The sequence below is a fragment of the Amblyomma americanum genome, chromosome 1 (genome assembly GCF_052857255.1).
Source record: "Amblyomma americanum isolate KBUSLIRL-KWMA chromosome 1, ASM5285725v1, whole genome shotgun sequence".
Lineage (NCBI taxonomy): Eukaryota > Metazoa > Arthropoda > Arachnida > Ixodida > Ixodidae > Amblyomma > Amblyomma americanum.
Window position 1 is genome coordinate 119788962 of NC_135497.1, and position 18501 is coordinate 119807462.

Below are 18501 nucleotides of genomic sequence, written 5' to 3' on the forward strand. Positions count from 1 at the left end.
TCCACGCATTGTGCGAAATATTGCCTCCAGCAACCAAAAGCGCGGAAAGCAAAGAACAAGATGACGCCGGCGAAGAGAGAGAGTGGAAAAGTCTCGCTAATGCGGAGTCAAAAACGGCACGCGCAAGCTCGCCCAACAAATGTGGAACAGGAACCTTTTATACGGCAATTCACGCCGGTACTGCCTGGCAAAAGCTATTTTTTGCTCGCAGAATAACCGAGACAGCGAGCATTGAAACAAGTGCCTTTCCGACGCGGCTCAGCTCATCGACACAGAGCTCACTCTTTTCTCGCGGCAAGTCGAAACGTTCTACGCAACGTGTAAGTGTAAAGTACACAGGAAAGCACATGGTTCTCGAATGGCTAGAAACATCCCGAGAAAGAGCAGTTTTTGACGTTTAGCCAGTAGTAATATGCAGTCAGAGCCCAAACACAGAGGACGAGGGATAAGTACGCACTTTACCTGCGTTATGAACTTGGAAGGCGGCAGCGTCCTCCAAGCGACAAACAAGCAGCCATAGGGTGTACAAGCGAAATATTCATTGAAGCTTTCCCTCTGCACCTGAACGGGCTAAGGACACCAGAATATAGATGCAAAGGGACATTTGCATTAAATCATTTCCTTGAACATTGAATAATAATATAGATTTCAGCAACAAAGGAGGCTTTGTAGGAAGTAAATGAGAAATTTCAAATCATGGAATCTGCACCTAAGTGCGCGTTTCTGTTGGGCCCTGTCACTAGAGTACGGCCCACGATCGGAGATGAACGACTTCCAGTCGTCCCATGACGGGAGGGAAGGCTCCGCGCCACCGCAAGCACCGCGTTTTAAATCCTCGTTTCCCAGAGATTTATTCTTTTTTTTGTCCTCCGAACAACGAGGCGTGCCGACGCCAACAGCACAGTAGACCCCACCGCCGAACCTGATGTAGCAGTTAGCACATGCAACCTCGGCCAAGGTGTAACTTGAAAGTTTCTGAAACACGCAGAAATAGGCCAGGAAAATCACTGCGTACTGTGGACTTTTTCGATTTAAACCGAAAAAAAAATGCAGATGACAGTGTGCCGAATTCACTTTATGAAATTCGGTTTCAGCCGAAAGAGGTCAGTATTGCTGACATGTACGCCCCAGCTTGTTTGCTATTAAGTATGAATTGCAGTCAGTGTCAAGAGAAAATTAACTAAGCACGAGTGGGAGAAGTGCATGTAAGGAAGGTTTGTAAGCGTAGCAAGCCACCGTCAACGTGAAAACATGAACAAGCGTCACGAAGAGGGGTCATGTCCTGGCTTCCGCGACGCTTCGGTCATGACGCGAATCATGTGATGGACGGCCCTCTGACTTCTTCCGGAATTATGCTCCAGTAACCTGTTTGCTTTAACGTGACAGCGTTAAGGGTCCCGTTGAGTTGAAAACCCGCCGGCAGAGGCGTGAGCGAAATTCGTCACAGAAGCAGGTGGCCCACCAGCTGCCTAGGCAACGTAAACTTGTGACGTCATCACAACCTGCACACTGAATCGTGAACAAACTGCCCACCGGGGCAGGTGACAGTCACAGGAATGACTGGCCGCGGTCTCAAGCCCCACCGGTGGCTGTGTTTGAAACAGCCACCCGCCAGGGAAGTGGCGCATCGCTTAAACGCCACATCAAGAATGGTACAGGGACTCCCAGCGACCTACGCATGTAGAGAATGGCCAATTCCGCATATACTATGAGCATCAACCCATTAATTTCATCGCGTCATACGCTTAAGGCGGAGCTTAAGTGACCCTCCACTTTCTTGTGAGATGCTTGCTGCTTTCACAGTTCCTTGAGTGAAGCAGCGAGCAGTTAGTCAACGGTAGGAAATATCTGTGAATCGGCCACAACAAGATAGCGATTCTGAAATGAAGGCAATTAGACAGATAGGCCTCGTTCCACTGGTACAAGCGGGGCAAGTGTATATTCACTCTTAAAATTTCTTTCACTTACGTTTTCCTCACTGTGTGATCACTTAACTCCCAAACTTACTTCTTCCTATAGTGACAGAATTTAATTCTGTAAGCTGTGCTCCGAGTACGGTAATACGTGCGTTAATTACTGGCAAATAAACTGATGCCACTAACAGAGGAGCTGTGATAAAATTCTACGGGATTTTTTATCGCACAGGGATACCATGAACATATATAACCGAAATATGCCGACAATTGCTTATCGGAAGTAATATGTGCCGAAAAAAACAAACTGAAAATTGTGTTCTGAAATGAACACCGAAAAAAGTCCACTAAATTAAAAAAAAAACAAGGATCGAGAAAGACCTGACCCGCCGCGGTGGCTCAGTGGTTAGGGCGCTCGACTACTGAGCCGGAGTTCCCGGGTTCGAACCCGACCGCGGCGGCTGCGTTTTTATGGAGGAAAAACGCTAAGGCGCCCGTGTGCTGTGCGATGTCAGTGCACGTTAAAGAACCCCAGGTGGTCGAAATTATTCCGGAGCCCTCCACTACGGCACCTATTTCTTCCTTTCTTCTTTCACTCCCTCCCTTATCCCTTCCCATACGGCGCGGTTCAGGTGTCCAACGATATATGAGACAGATACTGCGCCATTTCCTTTCCCCAAAAACCAATTATTATTATTATTATTATCCAGAAAGACAGACCCCTATGTGCAGACCATCTCGTAAAAAGAAAAAAATATTGCATCAAACATTTTTGAACTAGAGTTGGAATGTTTGCCCAGCAATCTTCGACTGCGCCTCTATGCTCGCGAAGGCATAGAGGAACGCCGCTTAAATATGTGCATAGCGCCAAATTTTGTCACGAAGAATTCGGCGCAGAGGTTGCCTCATACTAGAGAGATATAGCATAGCCTGGCTGCTCACGCGGAGAGGCAGGTGCGCATGCGCAGCAGGCATACGGCATTCCGGTCCACGTCTCCGCTCGTATGTCTCCGCTGCGCTAAATCTCTCTAATATTGCGCCGTTTACACTCGTCGGCTCGCTGATGGCATAACACCGTGGAGACGGACATGTGAACAAGGGAGACCTACAGCTGCCATATTACCCGCGTATTTCCCACAAGCGCTAAAATACTGCAACATCCGAGAAGCTCACCATAAAAGCAGTTCCTGTTACTTCCAGTCTTTGTCCACGCGATGGCGTGGCTGCTGTAAGTCCAATGCATGGCCCGGGGGATACTCAACAAACCAATGGTGAGAGTTGCCCGAGGATAACCGACTTCGATTCTCCGCGTCAGCCTACCGGCGAAACTCAATTTGCTCCATATTTAAAGAAAAAAGGTAATCGCATAATAAAGGATATAAAGGGCGCATTTGTTACTGGCAGGAGAGATAGAAAAAAAAAATAATCACACGTTTTTTTCTCTTCCAAGGACACCTGCAGGCGAGCGCTCTGTCGAACGCACATTATTCGGCTGATTAGAAGAACTAATTAGCAGCTGAGTTCGGTGACGTCATCGTTTGACATTCTGCAAAAAGTCATCAGTCTCGAGTAGATCTGTACAAGAGATCCCCAGGACTACACATAGGGCCGCCAACATCGCCTGAACACGCGAGCAAATGGGTCGCCTGTGTAACATGAAGGCAGCTTTACAAACACTGCATTTAGCATAAAGTTGTGGTTGGTATTGGTATATGAGGGCTTACCTTCCCAAAGCGACTCTGGCTATGAGGGACGCCGTAGTGAAGGGCTCCGGAAATTTCGACCACCTGGGGTTCTTTAACGTGCACTGACATCGCACAGTACACGGGCCTCTAGAATTTCACCTCAATCGAAATTCGACCACCGCGGCCGGGATCGAACCCGCGTCTTTCGGGCCAGCAGCCGAGCGCCATAACCACTCAGCCACCGCGCCGGCCCTAAAGTTGTGGTTGTTACGCTTCATTGTGCAAGAGGCATATGAAAGTCGTGCTCTCAGTGGTGCATTTACATTTGAAACAATTTTCTCGAATAGATTCCGGCCTTCTGCGGAACAGCATGAGGGCATGCCAACAGAGTTGGTGCCCCTTATGTGTATACTGGGATGGACGTCCTTCCTTCACCGAAAATAAAGGTGTTATCACCTTTATGTTCTAACACCTTTACAAGGGGTTACACATTTACAACACCTTTACAAGGTGTTAGAACCATTTCTGAAATGCATATCCTATCAGCATGCCATATTTCTTGGTTACAAAGCGAACGCATTGCTCCATCGCTTGTGGCTGAACTTCACGTACGCGCAGACTCAGGGATAATACTCGCTTCGTCGACCACGGATCCAGGATGTGCTCAGGACACTTCACAGAGAATGACACTCACGTGGAGTCTGCAGTGTCTGCCGTGCTTGTTTCCGGGACCTTTCTAAGTGAGCAAGCGTCTATGTTTTGTCTAACTAAAACAGTCGGCTACAGCCAGAACCGCAATTCTCACATCGCTCGTGCGTACAGGTGACATCAGGCTGATTTGTAGAGGTGCAAAAAAAAAGCGACTTATAACCTTGCTTCTCCATTTTATATCGCAGCCAACGGTTTTGCGCCAGAGAAGTCTCGTACACACACAAGCCACACCGGCAGGAACAGCACAACTCTGAGTGAACAGCAGCCGTCAGATTTTTCGCGATTTTTACTGGCACTCGAGCGCCGAATTATACCGCACGGAGGTGCTAGACAAGCTTGACGTCGTCTGTGAGATAAATCACGCAACATAACGCAGTTTGCGTGACTCAAGTAAACGGAGGGAAAAAAAAAAAGCCACGCTGCATCTGTTCTCAAGCCCCGACAAATAAAAAAAGATGAAACAGAGAAAAATACAGCAGTTGTAGGGCGTCGAAAATAACTCATACTGTAGGATGGCCTGCCTCTCCCACCAGCTCACCATCCAGCTTTCAAGAGCTGAAGAACAGCAATGCTTGCAAGCTGTTATTTTCACACATCGGCCAGCACAGCGTGCAAGAGAGCATATAAAACACTATAAATTACAACTTAATGACACATTGAAAGCCACGTTAGAGGGTGCTTAAAACTTTATTTCAAATGCTTCACTTTACCGCGCTTAGTAAAATCGTATGCCAGCGAAGTAGAAAGTCTTTCCCTGCGCAAGAAGAGGCCTCCGAAATATTTTTCGCATCTCTAGCTATAACAGATGACAAGAACCGCAGTGGGTGAGATTGATGAGCGTGGGATGACCATGGACTTTATTGAGCTCAGACGGCAGGTAAAAGGAAGAAAACGCAACCCACAAAAAAAAAAAAACCTGCTCACCACAGGAATTCATTAAGGATAAATCTAAGGAACACAGGGTGCAACGCAGAGTTCCACGATGACGGGCACAAATCCCTTCAAAAAATAAACAACGTGGTATACCCCCAATGATGAGGATGACAATAAAAGCCAGAGAGTGATTACACTGGTCACACGCGAAAGCGACGGACGTTGAAGCCCGAGATATACCGACAAGTCTTCTCGGCAAACGGAAACACCCGCAGCAGCACTTGTATGATGTTTCTCTTGCTCGCCGCTTCGAAGAAGATCGTTTGGTTCGCCTTTAGAATAAACCGCAACACAAGATTTGAAACAACAACAACCTCTGGCTCTGATAAAAACTGCACGAAATTACCGTTCAGTAGAAATTGATTATTTAGCTCCCTATGGGTATGTTGACGTTTGTACGGCACGAAAATAGGCATTTGTCGGGGATAGAACTGACCTTTAAATCTTCCCGCCAGTCGATTCAAATTCGTGGCGTCCTTTCCAAGATGCGCATTGCGGCGTAGTAGCGTAGCCTCTGAGATCCGCGCCCGAAAATCAGTGTCGGCGCATGCATTTTGCTTTAGAAATCAGCCAGTGATAGCGACACTTGTATTTACTTTTGGATTTTTTTTTTGTGGCTTATAAAAGCTTTGTCTTCGGAGAGGGTGGCATCTTCGTGATTAGAACGGTGTACCCTATACACTCTAAACAGAAAAGAGTAAAAAGGAAGTACGTTGTCCTCTAGCAAAAAAACTGCGCTAGAGGACAGCTAACTCCCTTCATACTCCCATGTAGGCGTATTCTTGTTTACAGTGTATAGCTATATCGACAGACAAAAACTCCAATTTGCCCTCAGCGTCCCTTTAACTGGCGAAAAAAATTTAAACCACTATACGGGAGGTTGCGCGAGCTTTTCAGACAGTGTTTTGTTTAACAACAATCGGCTGCGTTTTTACGGAGGAAAAACGCTAAGGCGCCCGTGTGCTGTGCGATGTCAGTGCACGTTAAAGATCCCCAGGTGGTCGAGATTATTTCCGCAGCCCTCCACTACGGCACCTCTTTCTTCCTTTCTTCTTTCACTCCCTCCTTTATCTCTTCCCGTACGGCGCGGTTCAGGTGTCCAACGATATATGAGACAGATACTGCGCCATTTCCTTTCCCCCAAAACCAATTATTATTATTATTAACAATCGGCTGAGCCAAATTTTATGTCGCAATAGCCGGCAAAAAAAAAAAAATGCGTACAGAAGGTCGCTACCGCAACCTCACCAAGGAGGAAAATAACAAAAAGAGCGTTCAGTGTAGCAGTAATCAGTTGGCCAAGGGTTACTTACAGCTCTTCATGGTCAGAAAGAGCCACTTTTCCTGGACACCATCCACGCGAGGAGGGGGGCTATCCGGAAATGCGCGCGACGTGCCCGGAGACCATAACACGAAAGTGTACTGTCAGCAAAACTGACGCGCGGCACCAAAAGCAAACAATGAGCGTCCCTCGCCGCCCTTGCCGGTCGCTTGAAGCAGGCGCCGTTGTTTTCGGGTGCTACGCGAGCGCACAAACGGGCTTTCAGATGGGCACCGGAACAATGTAAGGAAGAGCTGAGCGTTGGCCAGCACTTCCGTTATAGTGGCCAGACACACCCGGAGGAACACATAACGACGCCCTTCGAACTAAGAGGTCGTTGTCGGAGTCCCCGAAACACTCGCGCAGAGATGACCGCCCTCGGAAGGGCTGTAGCTGCGTGCCCAGCGTGTTTTAGAAATGGGGCCGTGGGAGTCGGCCGTCGGAACACGCAACCAATCGCTCGGGCGATGGTTAGCGTCAACGACAGCAGCGAGCGACCGCGAATCCCACTGAGAACGTCTTCTTTGTCGCCGAATGCTAATTATCAGACGATGGATATCTTTCGATGCAGAATGATAATAAGGGCCTGATTTGCTTACGTGATCACATTACGCTGTTGCGCTGCTGCGGACGGACGTCCCAAAAACGGCGCAGGCTCAAGAAGCGCGAGCCCGGAGCCTGCAGAGCCTCGATCGCGCCCCCAGCGTCGGGGCGTAGGCGCGAAAGAGGGCCCCACGATGCAGCGACGACTGGAGTCAGCGGCGACCCCTGGCACGCAGAGCCGCGAAGCCAGCGGGCTTCCAGAGCCTCTGCCATCAACACGCCCGCTCAAGGTTCAATGTCGTCGCCGGGGAGACTTTGATTGAAACACGGCCCCCGGGAAAACGGGGACGTTCCGACCGCGGATGACCCTGCCATCATGTCCGCCGAAACACAGCGCGCGCGCCCGCGAGTGAGGACAGCTATCTTGCGCGTCGCCTCCCACATTTCTTGTTTCCAGCCGCCCGGCCCCGCGCGCCTTCTCCTCATTTTTTTTTCTTGCTTTCTTCGCCTTCCTTCGTTCCGCCCCTTTTGTGAGATACGCACCATCATTCCGTCTTGTTTTTCGTTGGCTTCCACCCCCCTTCGCTGGCTTTAGTGTGGAAGATGAATGTTCGTCCTTTCGATCCACCACTCGGTGCTCCGGAGGTCCCCTCGTCTGCGACCCCGATAACCGCGCGAAAGAAGCGAGGCCGAAAGCAGCAGGCGTGCCCGCCTCGCGCATGCAAAGAGCCGGCGCGCACTGCAGACGGACTCCAACTGGCCGCCACTGCCAACGCGAAAGACTGCAGAGCGCTCGCAGATCGAACACGCGTCGACTTTCGGCCTCGCCTCCCTTAGATATCCCGCCTAACAAAAAAAAAAAAGGGAAGAAAAGATGCGACCATATCTTGAGACATTTCTCCCAACCGAGGGGAAAAGTACTTACGAACATACTGCAGCCCGGTGAGCATGCCGGCTTTTCATTCAGCTGACGCACCTGGAAAGATAAATTGAAATCGCACTTAGTTGGGTTGAGACACCAGCAAACAAAGTTTAAATTGGCTTCGCTCAGAGGCCTTAATGTCACTTTTATGAAGTTTGCTCCAGAATAAACAAAGTTACTGTACATACGTAGCGTAAATATATGCCCAAATGCGCTTACTTCTAAAAAAAAAAAAACAAGAGGAGACGTACGTAAAGAGCGAAACTGCGAGCGAAAATTGTACATCGCCCCCGTACATAGAGGCACAGGCAAATGAACGTGGAAGTACTCATAACTTTCTGTGGCACTGCAGTACAGAAACTATGAGCGCGAGATGACGGCGTCTACAAGCATGATATTTTCACACTCTCGCAAGACTACCATACACGTACGGAGGCTAACAGCTTGAGCTCGCTGCAGCTTCCATACTGCAGTGGCGCAGAATGTCGACCCCGACTAGTTTTCGCCCGCACTTGTCATAATGAAGAGTACCACTAGGTCTACATGCTGAGCATCGGCACTGAATAGCCGTCGCCAGCTGAACGCGGACCCATCGGCAGTGTGGGGTGTAATCATCGGGCAAGTGAACGACTCGATATAGCGTCCTGCATACTGTGCATTGCCCGATCGCTAAACGAAGGTCCCAGTTATCGAGCTAAAGGCACGACATTATGTTCCCTACATTGATCGACCCCGTTCTTAGAAACAGAAGAATGTTCAACGCTGCACGCAATGCCCTCACGGCGAGGAGGCCGCATGCAACGGCACGCCTTCTTCCCGTCGGGGTTTGGTTGGTTTTTGAGAGCTGAGTCAGCCGCTTGCAGAGAGCCCTCTGAACGGACTAACCTACGAGTGGATTTCGTTCCCACGTTTGCGGCTTCATTTTGGGCGCCGGCACACAAGCAGCAGAAAATCGCCTCGAGTTGACCCCGTTTGTGGCAGCAACAGTAGGCATTGTTTTCGCCAACTGCAACGTTCTGGCCGAGGCTCTGTTCTCGCGCAGTCAGCGAAGCGTAATCTGACACGGAAATCAGCATCGCGGATTTCTGTGCGCGCATACGAACGGAAGCTAAACAGTGCTGGCGGTATACTTTAAAACAGCAGCAGCAATAACAACAAAACAAAAAAAACGGCAAGAACGGCAATGTTCAGGGAATACGGTCTAGCCGCTTGATCTCATTGTGTACAGACCAAAAAAAAAAAAAAAAACTTTGCGAGCCTCGAACAAAGCGAACCAAATTTGTATTCCCACAGTCTTCAGCAGCTGCGACGCACGTCAAAGCCATAACGTTGCCCGAAGAGTAAAGGATTCAGAATGAGCATAAAACGCGCGAAATTCGGCGCAGCTCTTTATCTGCGAGGCTCGCGGTCCTCCAATGGGCGATATCAATTGGCAGCTGGAGGCGAACGTTCAAGACGCATCATTTCTCTTCCGGCCTTTTTCCAAGGCACTCAAATGGCGCAGCCAGCGCGGAGGGCGAAATGGAAAGCGCTCGGGCAGCCGACTGGGCGGCCGTTCGCAGCGCGCAGAGGGGCCGGAACCTCCGGGCACATTCAGGTCTAGCCGGCGCAAATCAATTTTCCTGCTCCACCCCGAGCAAGACATCAAGACCATTTCGGAAGGAAACCATAGGGCACACAAATCACGGGATTGTGGGGCGTCCGTCTTATTTAAACTGGTGCTTAGCCTTGCTTCGCTTTGTTTCGTGTTGGTCGCGTATACAGTGCGCCAGCAGGAGACGTTTGCAGCCGATCCGCGCGCGGCTGTTAGTCGCAATTAATTCCGAGCGAGTCGCTGTAAGCGGCCCCTTATTAATAGCGCCATCTCGTGCGCGCTCCCAGTGGAACTGCCCCCCTCTGGGCCAATTAGACGGCGCGCAGTGATTCTATCGGGCCGATGAAATGACTGATTGAAGCGGCGCAGGCCGCAGCGGAGGACGCGGCCGAATAATCACTCTCCACGTCCAGGATAAATTACGCGTGCCCGGCATTGTCCGAATCGGGACCCAGAAGGAAACAATTCGCGCGGCGAGGGGTGCCAGAGCGGGCGGAGAGGGAGGCCAGCCGTTTTATCGCCGCCAGCCATCTCGGTAAGGAGAGCATAACCGCTTGCATGCGACTGCGAATTGCGCCGGGGAGGCCACGCGCCAAGGCAGGCAGCCCTCCCACTCAGTGCGCAGGGAGCGATGCCTTCCGCCAACAAGGTTGCCGGACGATGACCTGGGAAACGGAGACGCTTTGGAGAGAAACATTTGCAACAGAATCGAGAACGAGCCCAGAAAGCGACTGAAGCACGTCGGCGTACGCGCCCTCCCCGAGCTGGCTGCCAGCCAACAGCCGGGCCGCCGCGGAATTAAAAGTGTGGCCACAAGGAGGTCCCCTTGTCTCCTGTCAAGATTGGCACGGGCCGGGCCAGACGGCGGCTTCCAGGTTACGAAAACACCAGCGCGACGACGACAGGCGAAATCGCGCGCCTCGAGGTGAAATGTTCGCAGGGGAAGGAAGAACAAGAACCGGGTCTGCGGTATAGGCGAGCGCAACGCCGCCTGCGACAGTGCTCGATAAACAGAAGGGATAATGCATTCTCAGGCGGCACTCCATTTATTACCTGCGGGAAGAAAGAAAATCAAGGCGATCGGCGGAGGCCTCCCAAAAAAAGTGTAAGTTGCACGCAGAGATGCACTGCGATGGATCACTGCCTCCCATCAGGCCTGGTGTGGTTAGCCGGAATTTGTGCCTCTGCGCATGAGCTAACCGCGCGTAGTATGCTCACAAGCATGTTTTCTCCGTTAACCGAAGGAGAGGTGGCTGCAGGGGCTATCCAAACATATTATAGTTACCGAATATTCGCACTTTATAGTCAGGTCCGTGCTCTGCCAGGGGTGGCGGAGCGTGCAGTCAGAAGCCTCTTGCATACTATATAAGTCTGCACGTCTAGCAGGCCACCGTTGCGGCAGCTAATGGATCAATGATAGCAGATATTATCCACACTGAACAAGGAACGCTATCCAAAGAAGTCGTTTGCTTCGCATCACCGGAGTTGGGAAACGCTAAATGCAACACGGGTGGACGTACAAAAACGTGGCGAAGAGATGAAACGATTAAAACGAAATAAAGCACACAAGTGCGGGCGTCTTTTTTTTTTCTTCGATAACCAATCGTAAAGCACACGGTGAAGTCCATGCGAAGTAAGTGCATAGACTAACCGCTCTCGTGATTTATCGATGTCTGCAATGCAAGGCTGTTCTTGCCTCCATTTGTTAATGCGTATTTGGAAAAAAAGAATCGTGCTACATGTTACGGAATATTCGAAGTCCGAGGTGTTTTTTCTCAATCTAATCTGCTCTTACGAATAAATAATCTGCCTCGTGCGATCAACCGGAATGATGGGATTGACTGGTTCATGGCAATGAACTAACTGCAGTCCGCTCTGATTAGTCCCGTCTTGTTTACTGCGGCTGTTCTTCCTACAGTGCACTTCCGTGGCGATAGCGCAGGCCACTCCGCTATTCCATCAAGTTTTCCTTGATTCTGGCGATGTTCGTGCCAAGTCTTTCGGAGCAAGGTAAATTCCCTTTTATGACCTTAGCGCCACAACATCCTTCACCATATATGGCAGCTCAATTCAGCGGCCAGTTTTTGCGACTTTCGCCAAACATTTAGCAACTCTTATTTTACAGAGAAGAGCTGCTAAATGTTACTACTACAGCTACTAGACGCCCCTATAGTAGCTGTGACAAGAAAAAATCTGAGCTAACCAGGCGTCGTCACGGACGCCAGTTATTCGTTTCCTTTTTTCTTTTCTCGTTCTTATTGCGTGTTTAAGAGGCTCTGGCATCCTCTCTCGGAGTCGGCTACTCCTCTCGCTTTTGTTAGCACCGAGCATTTTCAGCACTAAGTAATATACATACTGCGTAGAGACGCCGATTTCCTTAGTAAGCGGACTCAACAGGCACGCCGCCAGATTAGATTCGAAGCAGGTGATAAGTGGCGTCTATTGTTCTTTACATGCGAGATAAGCCAGGAGAAAAAAAAAAAAACTCATCGCATCCCAGCTGTTGCGACCCCTTTATTTTACGCCAGTCACTTGCAGGGACAAGCTAATACTACACAGAAACTTCAGTACTGTGAGAAAAGGTTCCGAAACGCTATGCAGTATGGTCGTGTAAAAAAGTGCCACGCCAATAGGCACAGACTCCAATTTTGTCATCGCCAGCGACGCTTGTGCCCAGTGGGGCTGAAACGCATTTCAGGGTCATCGATAATTTAAGGGGTTTCTGCCAATAGCGATTGAATATAATGAAACAGAAAGGCACCCCTACGACCGCGCGGACGTTAATTGCGAGAGGAGGGCGGGAGCTGCCTCCGGGGTCGCATGCGGACGATCACCCGGTGAATCGGGAGGGTTTAAAAAAAAAAAAAAACCTGTTGTGATTGGATCGGACAAGAGCCGTTAATGATCGCGAAGCAGCTGAGTGGAACTAAGCGGGGACCCGCCGAAAATGTGAATGCCGTCTTGCTCGCGTCCTCTCCACCCTCGCAGCAAGCAGCAGCGCGGTAATGAAAGTCGCACGTGCGCGCAGACGAAGGTGGCGCGGCGGCTCTGCTCTATCTCCGCTATTCCTCGTAATTGCCTCTTTTTTTTTTCTAGCCGCTGCGTTCTTGGCGGGCTTCTTAGATTTCGAAAACGGCCGCCTCATTAGCGACCGACGCTCGGACGTTAGACAAATGTGCGGCCCCGTGACCTGGTTGACGCCAAGCGCGTTGCGTTAATGCGTCTGCTGTGCTCGTTTTCATTCACGTGCGCTTCCTCTTCAATCGAACGTAATTGCGAAGTCAGTCCTTTAATCCGACGTCTCGCGTGTTCGCACGGGTACGCGACCCTAGGGTGCCGTCGGAGCACCCCCGTTAACGCGCCGCCACAGATCACATTCACCGCCGAGATGACGCCGTGAGATCTTGCTGCGGGCAGAAAACGAGAGTACGGACGGGGACATGAAAGGGATCGCCAACGGACCGCCCGACGCCTTCGAGGGGCGAACCGCTCAACGACGCCGCGGAACGGCCGTACTTATGCTAAGGGCACTGACGAGCAAACGCTTTTTCTTCGCCCGTGTCAACAAATGCGTTCTTGAATACGCGCGATGGACTTTGAAAAGGCGAGGATGGCCTAGCCTTCCCCCGGGCACAACAAGCCATTCACCGCCGACGCGGGATCCAACTGAGAAGCCTCTGTACTCGAGGCGGCGAACAGAACAGGGCGCAGCGGAGGGCGCATTAAGTGACCGCCGGAGACGACAGCGCCGCATTATACTTGTGCATCCTGATGCAGGACGGACATTAGGAAAGTGGCAGCAAGATACAAAAGCGCCGGTTATGAGCCGGCAAGCACGCGCTATTTTTGCGAGCACTCGAATACGATACCGGTACCAGATAGCCAGGAAAAATAGAGCAGCTTCTCTCGAAACTGGACCGCCGATGGTATCATGCTCTGGGCAACGCCGCGTGCGAAGGGCGCAAGTTCACTCCAAGTCCACACACTCGCAGGGAGACGCACCGAATCGCATTCCCTCAAGGGCCGCAGGTATCGGAGAGAAGGGGGTTGGAGGGGGGGGGGGGGGTGGGGGGGGCGTGCTGGAGAAGAATACATTACATTAGCGAGACAGGCGCGTCGATCAGGGCCACACGTAACGCACCGCCGGCCAGCCTCGCCCGTTCGGCGCAGAGCTTTTAGGCCCGCTCGCGGCGACGCCCATTTTCACTCATCTATGGGAGCTCGCCGCGGCCGCTGAGGGCCCCGGGATAAGCGCAGTGCCACCCGACCGAAGAACGCTACTCAAAAAAACTGAGGCCCAGAAGGGCTGCGCCGATTAGAATGTGCCCGAGCACATTGGCCGAGACACATTGGCACAAGTGGCCTGAGCGAGCTCCGTGACGATTGTATACGTGACACGGATGAGTGTTCACGCACAAATATAATGTGGCTTCTCCGGTGTTCGGTTAGCGTTACTTAAGCAATGTAGCTACACATCGCAACGATTAGCCGCCGCGGTGGCTGAGTTGTTATGGCGCTCGCCTGCCGGCCCGAAAGACGCGGGTTCGATCCCGGCCGCGGCGGTCGAATTTCGATGGAGGCGAAATTCTAGAGGCCCGTGTGCTGTGCGATGTCAGTGCACGTTAAAGAACCCCAGGTGGTCAAAATTTCCGGAGCCCTTCACTATGGCGTCTCTCATAGCCTGAGTCGCTTTGGGACGTTAAACCCCCATAAACCAAAAACCAAACCATGAAATCCAGCGGAGGGTCTAGACTGCGAAGAAGTCTAGATGGGAATTAGACTGCCTAATCTTATTTGCGGTCTAAACACTCATTGTTTTTCAGAGAAGGAAAGGTATATAACTGTTTCACTTTGTAGACGTTTGAACCGCGCAGTGAGAAAGACTCTTTGCTGTCAGTGCGCCAGGTTTTCCTTCTTCCCACAGTGTAATGCATGATGCTGCGTGGTGTGACATTGACTCCACTGTTGTGTACCTCCTATGTTCGGCTCTTTGACTAAGCTATTACAGCTTTCGCTGTAAAACGCTGCCGTGGTGGCTCAGTGGTTATGGCGCTCGGCTGCCGGCCCGAAAGACGCGGGTTCGATCCCGGCCGCGGCGGTCGAATTTCGATGGAGGCGAAATTCTAGAGGCCCGTGTGCTGTGCGATGTCAGTGCACGTTAAGGAACCCCAGGTGGTCGAAATTTCCGGAGCCCTTCACTACGGCGTCTCTCATAGCCTGAGTCGCTTTGGGACGTTAAACCACTCTAAATCAAATCAAACATCGCAACGATAGCAAGAGCTCGGCCACTACGTGTATTGTGCTTCGCGCTCTCAGAACATCCTTCCATCATTCTGCTCTCTCTTCCACTCCCCGTGTAAAAAAAATAGATTGCAAGGCCGCAGACTGATTAGAGTGGCGCAGTGCTGCCGCCTGTTTTACTGTCCAACATCCTCCCTGCCTGAACTGGAGGATAGGTATAATGCAGGCGTTGATTCGGCCGACACGGGCACCGAGGCGCCTTTATGGCCTCTCCTATAGCTCTACCGCGCAAGGCCGTTCGACAGGAAGAGGCAGAGCCACGAAAAAACCCAGAAGCGGATTAGAGAGAAAAAAAAAATAAGAGACAAGTACAAAAGCAGCTCACGGTGGAGAAAAGAGAGAAGCCGGAAGCGCAATGCTGCAGACACCCTACCTTTGGCATAATGCGCTTCGGCGGAACGCGTTGATCAAGTGCCGCGAGATAAAACAGCACGCAGATACGTGCCTCAGTAATTAGGCGACTCGCCTCGCGCTGTTCCTGGCCCCCGCTGAACTCGTGCTGTCCGTGCCATACTGGGACTTGTTCCGTCACTTCCAATTAGCTTCGCCACAGCGGCCGCTCCAAATCACCACGAGCCGGCAGCTTTGAGCTGCTCCGCTTGGCGCCGCTGCAAACGTATGGACGGGCCGGGCTACGGCGTCACACAGCTTAATAACGGCGAGACTAACGGGAACGCGCTGACGGCTTGCGAGTGGGCCACGGCCCGAACCAAAGCATCGATCCTCCATATAGGCAGATGCCGACCAGCGGGAGACCCAACGCCGCCAACGCTCTAAAAGCGCCCTCTCGATACGTCCTCTTCTCTTCGCGATGTTGCACGCGGTCCGAATCGTCCGGCTTCCAAATGTTTTTTCTAGGCTGTTCGGGTCTCCCATTTCTTAATCTCGGAATCCATGACAATTGCTGTCCATCCGTTCAACTGGCCACGCACCGAACTGTATATCCAGGCTGGTGATGTTGCATGCTTTAACCGAAAACTTCCTCAATTAAACGCCAGAATCCCTATTTCTGGACCCTTTCCCCCGCAGATTACCTCCTCGTCAAAGCTTACTCCTCAAATTCCCTGATGAGGGAAAATTCCCCGAGTGGAACATCAGTGTCGCAGGCGAGGAAGTAAGCTCGACTCTTCCTCCAAGCCTCGTTTCCCCTAGTCAGAACGACGTGGCTGTGACAAAGCCGGCTTCACCTCGTTCAAGTGAGAGAACGATGTACTAGGCGAATAATGGAAAACAGTGAAATTTTTAGGCAAAAACAGATGAAAGACGAACAACACAGTGCTGGCTTCGCTTCCATGAATCACCAACTAGCCCGATCAGCACCGCCCGCCACGCTCGAGACAACAATGTCACGCGAATCAATTAGCCGACTCCAGCTTTCAACCGCGCTATCGTGACGCAGCCTGTGCGCAGGTGTCCATTAGTTCCGCAAAACTATATCGCTTCATTAACGAAGGAGCCCACGGGTCCCCGTTCACCTTGAATTGCAGTGCAATTTTCTGTCAACGTGGACAAATCACCTGACGCGCATAAAATTTCGAGAGGTTCTCAGCACGAAAGGAGCATCTGCAATACTATTCAAGGGTGGCTTATGGTGGTTTAACGTCCCAAAGCGACTCGGGCTACGAGGTACGCCGTAGTGGACAACCTGGGGTCCTTTAACAGTACACGAGCCTCTAGAATTTCGCCTCCATCGAAATTCGACCGCCGCGGCCGGGATCGAACCTGCGTCTTTCGGATCAGCAGTCGAGCACCATAACCACCGAGCCACCGCGGAGGCCGGATGGTGGGGTGGGACTTCCAATGACGACAATCCAGCCGACAGGTAACTCTTTTACAACCGGGATCCCCAAAACAATTTCTGAATGCACAGTGAAGGGAAACAGCCAAGAGGGCCCCATTTCAGCGGCTATAATTTGTGCCTTGCCGAGGTACTATTTTCCCGTCCCCTCACTTCACCACCACAATTCAGTGCACTGCACAGCTGGCTCCGCAATTTTGCCTTGTTTTAGTCTGCCGTCTTCTTTGGTTAATTGTTTGCGTAGCTTCTTTTTTACCTTGTTTTTGAGCGCATGACAATGCACCACAAAAACATATGGCACACTTCTACCGGTACATAAATCAATTACATAACAGAAACTGTACTGTCAGTAACCGCACTTGCCTCTGCATCAATATGCTAAGGCAAACAGCAATCGCGCCACATGCCAGCCGCCAGGAACATCCGCACAGTGCGACCACACTGCGCGCCCCTCGCATAGAATACGGTATCCAGTGCGCGCTATCAGGCCACGCGCCCTCTGCAGGGTGTTGCTGACACCTTTTCCGCTCTGAATGTTCCAACAAATATGCGCTGCCATCCCAGCCACCGCGCCGTGCCAAAAACAGCGAGCTCGAAGGCTTTCGCTCTTCGAGGGACCCGCAGAAAACAAAACAAACCGTCTGGTAAGGGCGGCCGCGAGGGAGGGAGAACGCCTACTGTCACTCACTGATGTCGCTGCCTGGAGGCTAGCCAGACACCCTCGCAGCTTTGAGGCGCTTTGTGAAGGAAGGGCCTCGCGGGGATCGAAGAGCACCTCTTGAGCGCGCCACATCGCGCCTTATACCAAGGACCGCGGCGGCCAACACATGTCTCGCGCCCACATGCGCGATCCCCATGGCGGGCCGCTTTTGGGAGCTCTTGGGCACAGTGGTGCCAGAGCTCTTGGCACGACGCTGGGTGAGGACCTATGGACGGCGCCCACCGCTGAAATAAAAAAAGAACAAAGCCTACCGGAAGACAGGAGCGCCGCCTCCCCCTGCTCTGTTCCTTCTCTTTGTCCTTGCCTCAAGCCCTGTTTGCAAACACTCGCCGTTGCGTAAGGATAGAGGAAAACGCCGCGCCTCGCAAATTTGCGAAAGAAGCGGTGAAGGCTGCTCGGCTATTTGTGGAGAGTTTAGTTGGTGCTGCTCAATGGCGCGGAGAAATGGCCATCCAAGTACAACAGCATAAAAGGATCGCCGCGGTGTATCATTGGTTTTAGTGCTCTGCTGCTCACCCGAAAGACGCGGGTTCGGCGCCGGCCTCGGCTGTCGCATTTCGATGAAGGCGAAATGCTAGAGGCCCGCGTACTGTGCGATGTCGGTGCGCGTAAAAGGATCCCAGGTGGTGGAAATCATCCTGAGCCCCCCCCCCCCCCCCCCCCCCCCCCCCCATTACGACAACCTTCATATCCTGAGTAGCATGGGAACGTTATACCCCATGAAACCAAAAACCGAACCAACAGTGTGAAAGGCGGATTCTAGCGGCTGTTGGACATGCTGTTCAAAACGTAATAACTTGATAGGTAGCTTCTAGTTCCGCCCTGCACACACACGAAGCCACGTCCATGGCCTCTTATAATGCTCCACAAAGGGAGAGCTCCTTCAACCTTACCCCAAACCCTCGCCTGAAGCAGTTGCGAGCGATGAGCGCAGAACAAAAGTGCCCGTTCCACCGTGCCACCCCGACGTGACGCTCCCACTTCGCGCGGGCCGTTATTCTTAGTGCAGCAGGCTTGTTGCTTTGTCTGAAGTGGCGTCCCAAAATTACCTCCACATTC

The 18501-nt window shown here is 51.7% G+C and overlaps 1 protein-coding gene across 3 annotated transcripts in view; it reads right to left on the reverse strand.

Annotated features, from left to right (window-relative positions):
- The window catches only part of LOC144113549 (puratrophin-1-like), a 302508-nt gene that overhangs the window by 218573 nt on the left and 65434 nt on the right, over positions 1-18501 (reverse strand). For all 3 annotated transcript variants that reach the window (XM_077646684.1, XM_077646680.1, XM_077646681.1), the window contains exon 2: positions 8032-8082. In XM_077646684.1, the coding sequence (XP_077502810.1) occupies positions 8032-8037 (6 nt within the window). In that variant the 5' untranslated portion in view covers positions 8038-8082. The remainder of the gene's footprint in view (positions 1-8031; positions 8083-18501) is intronic.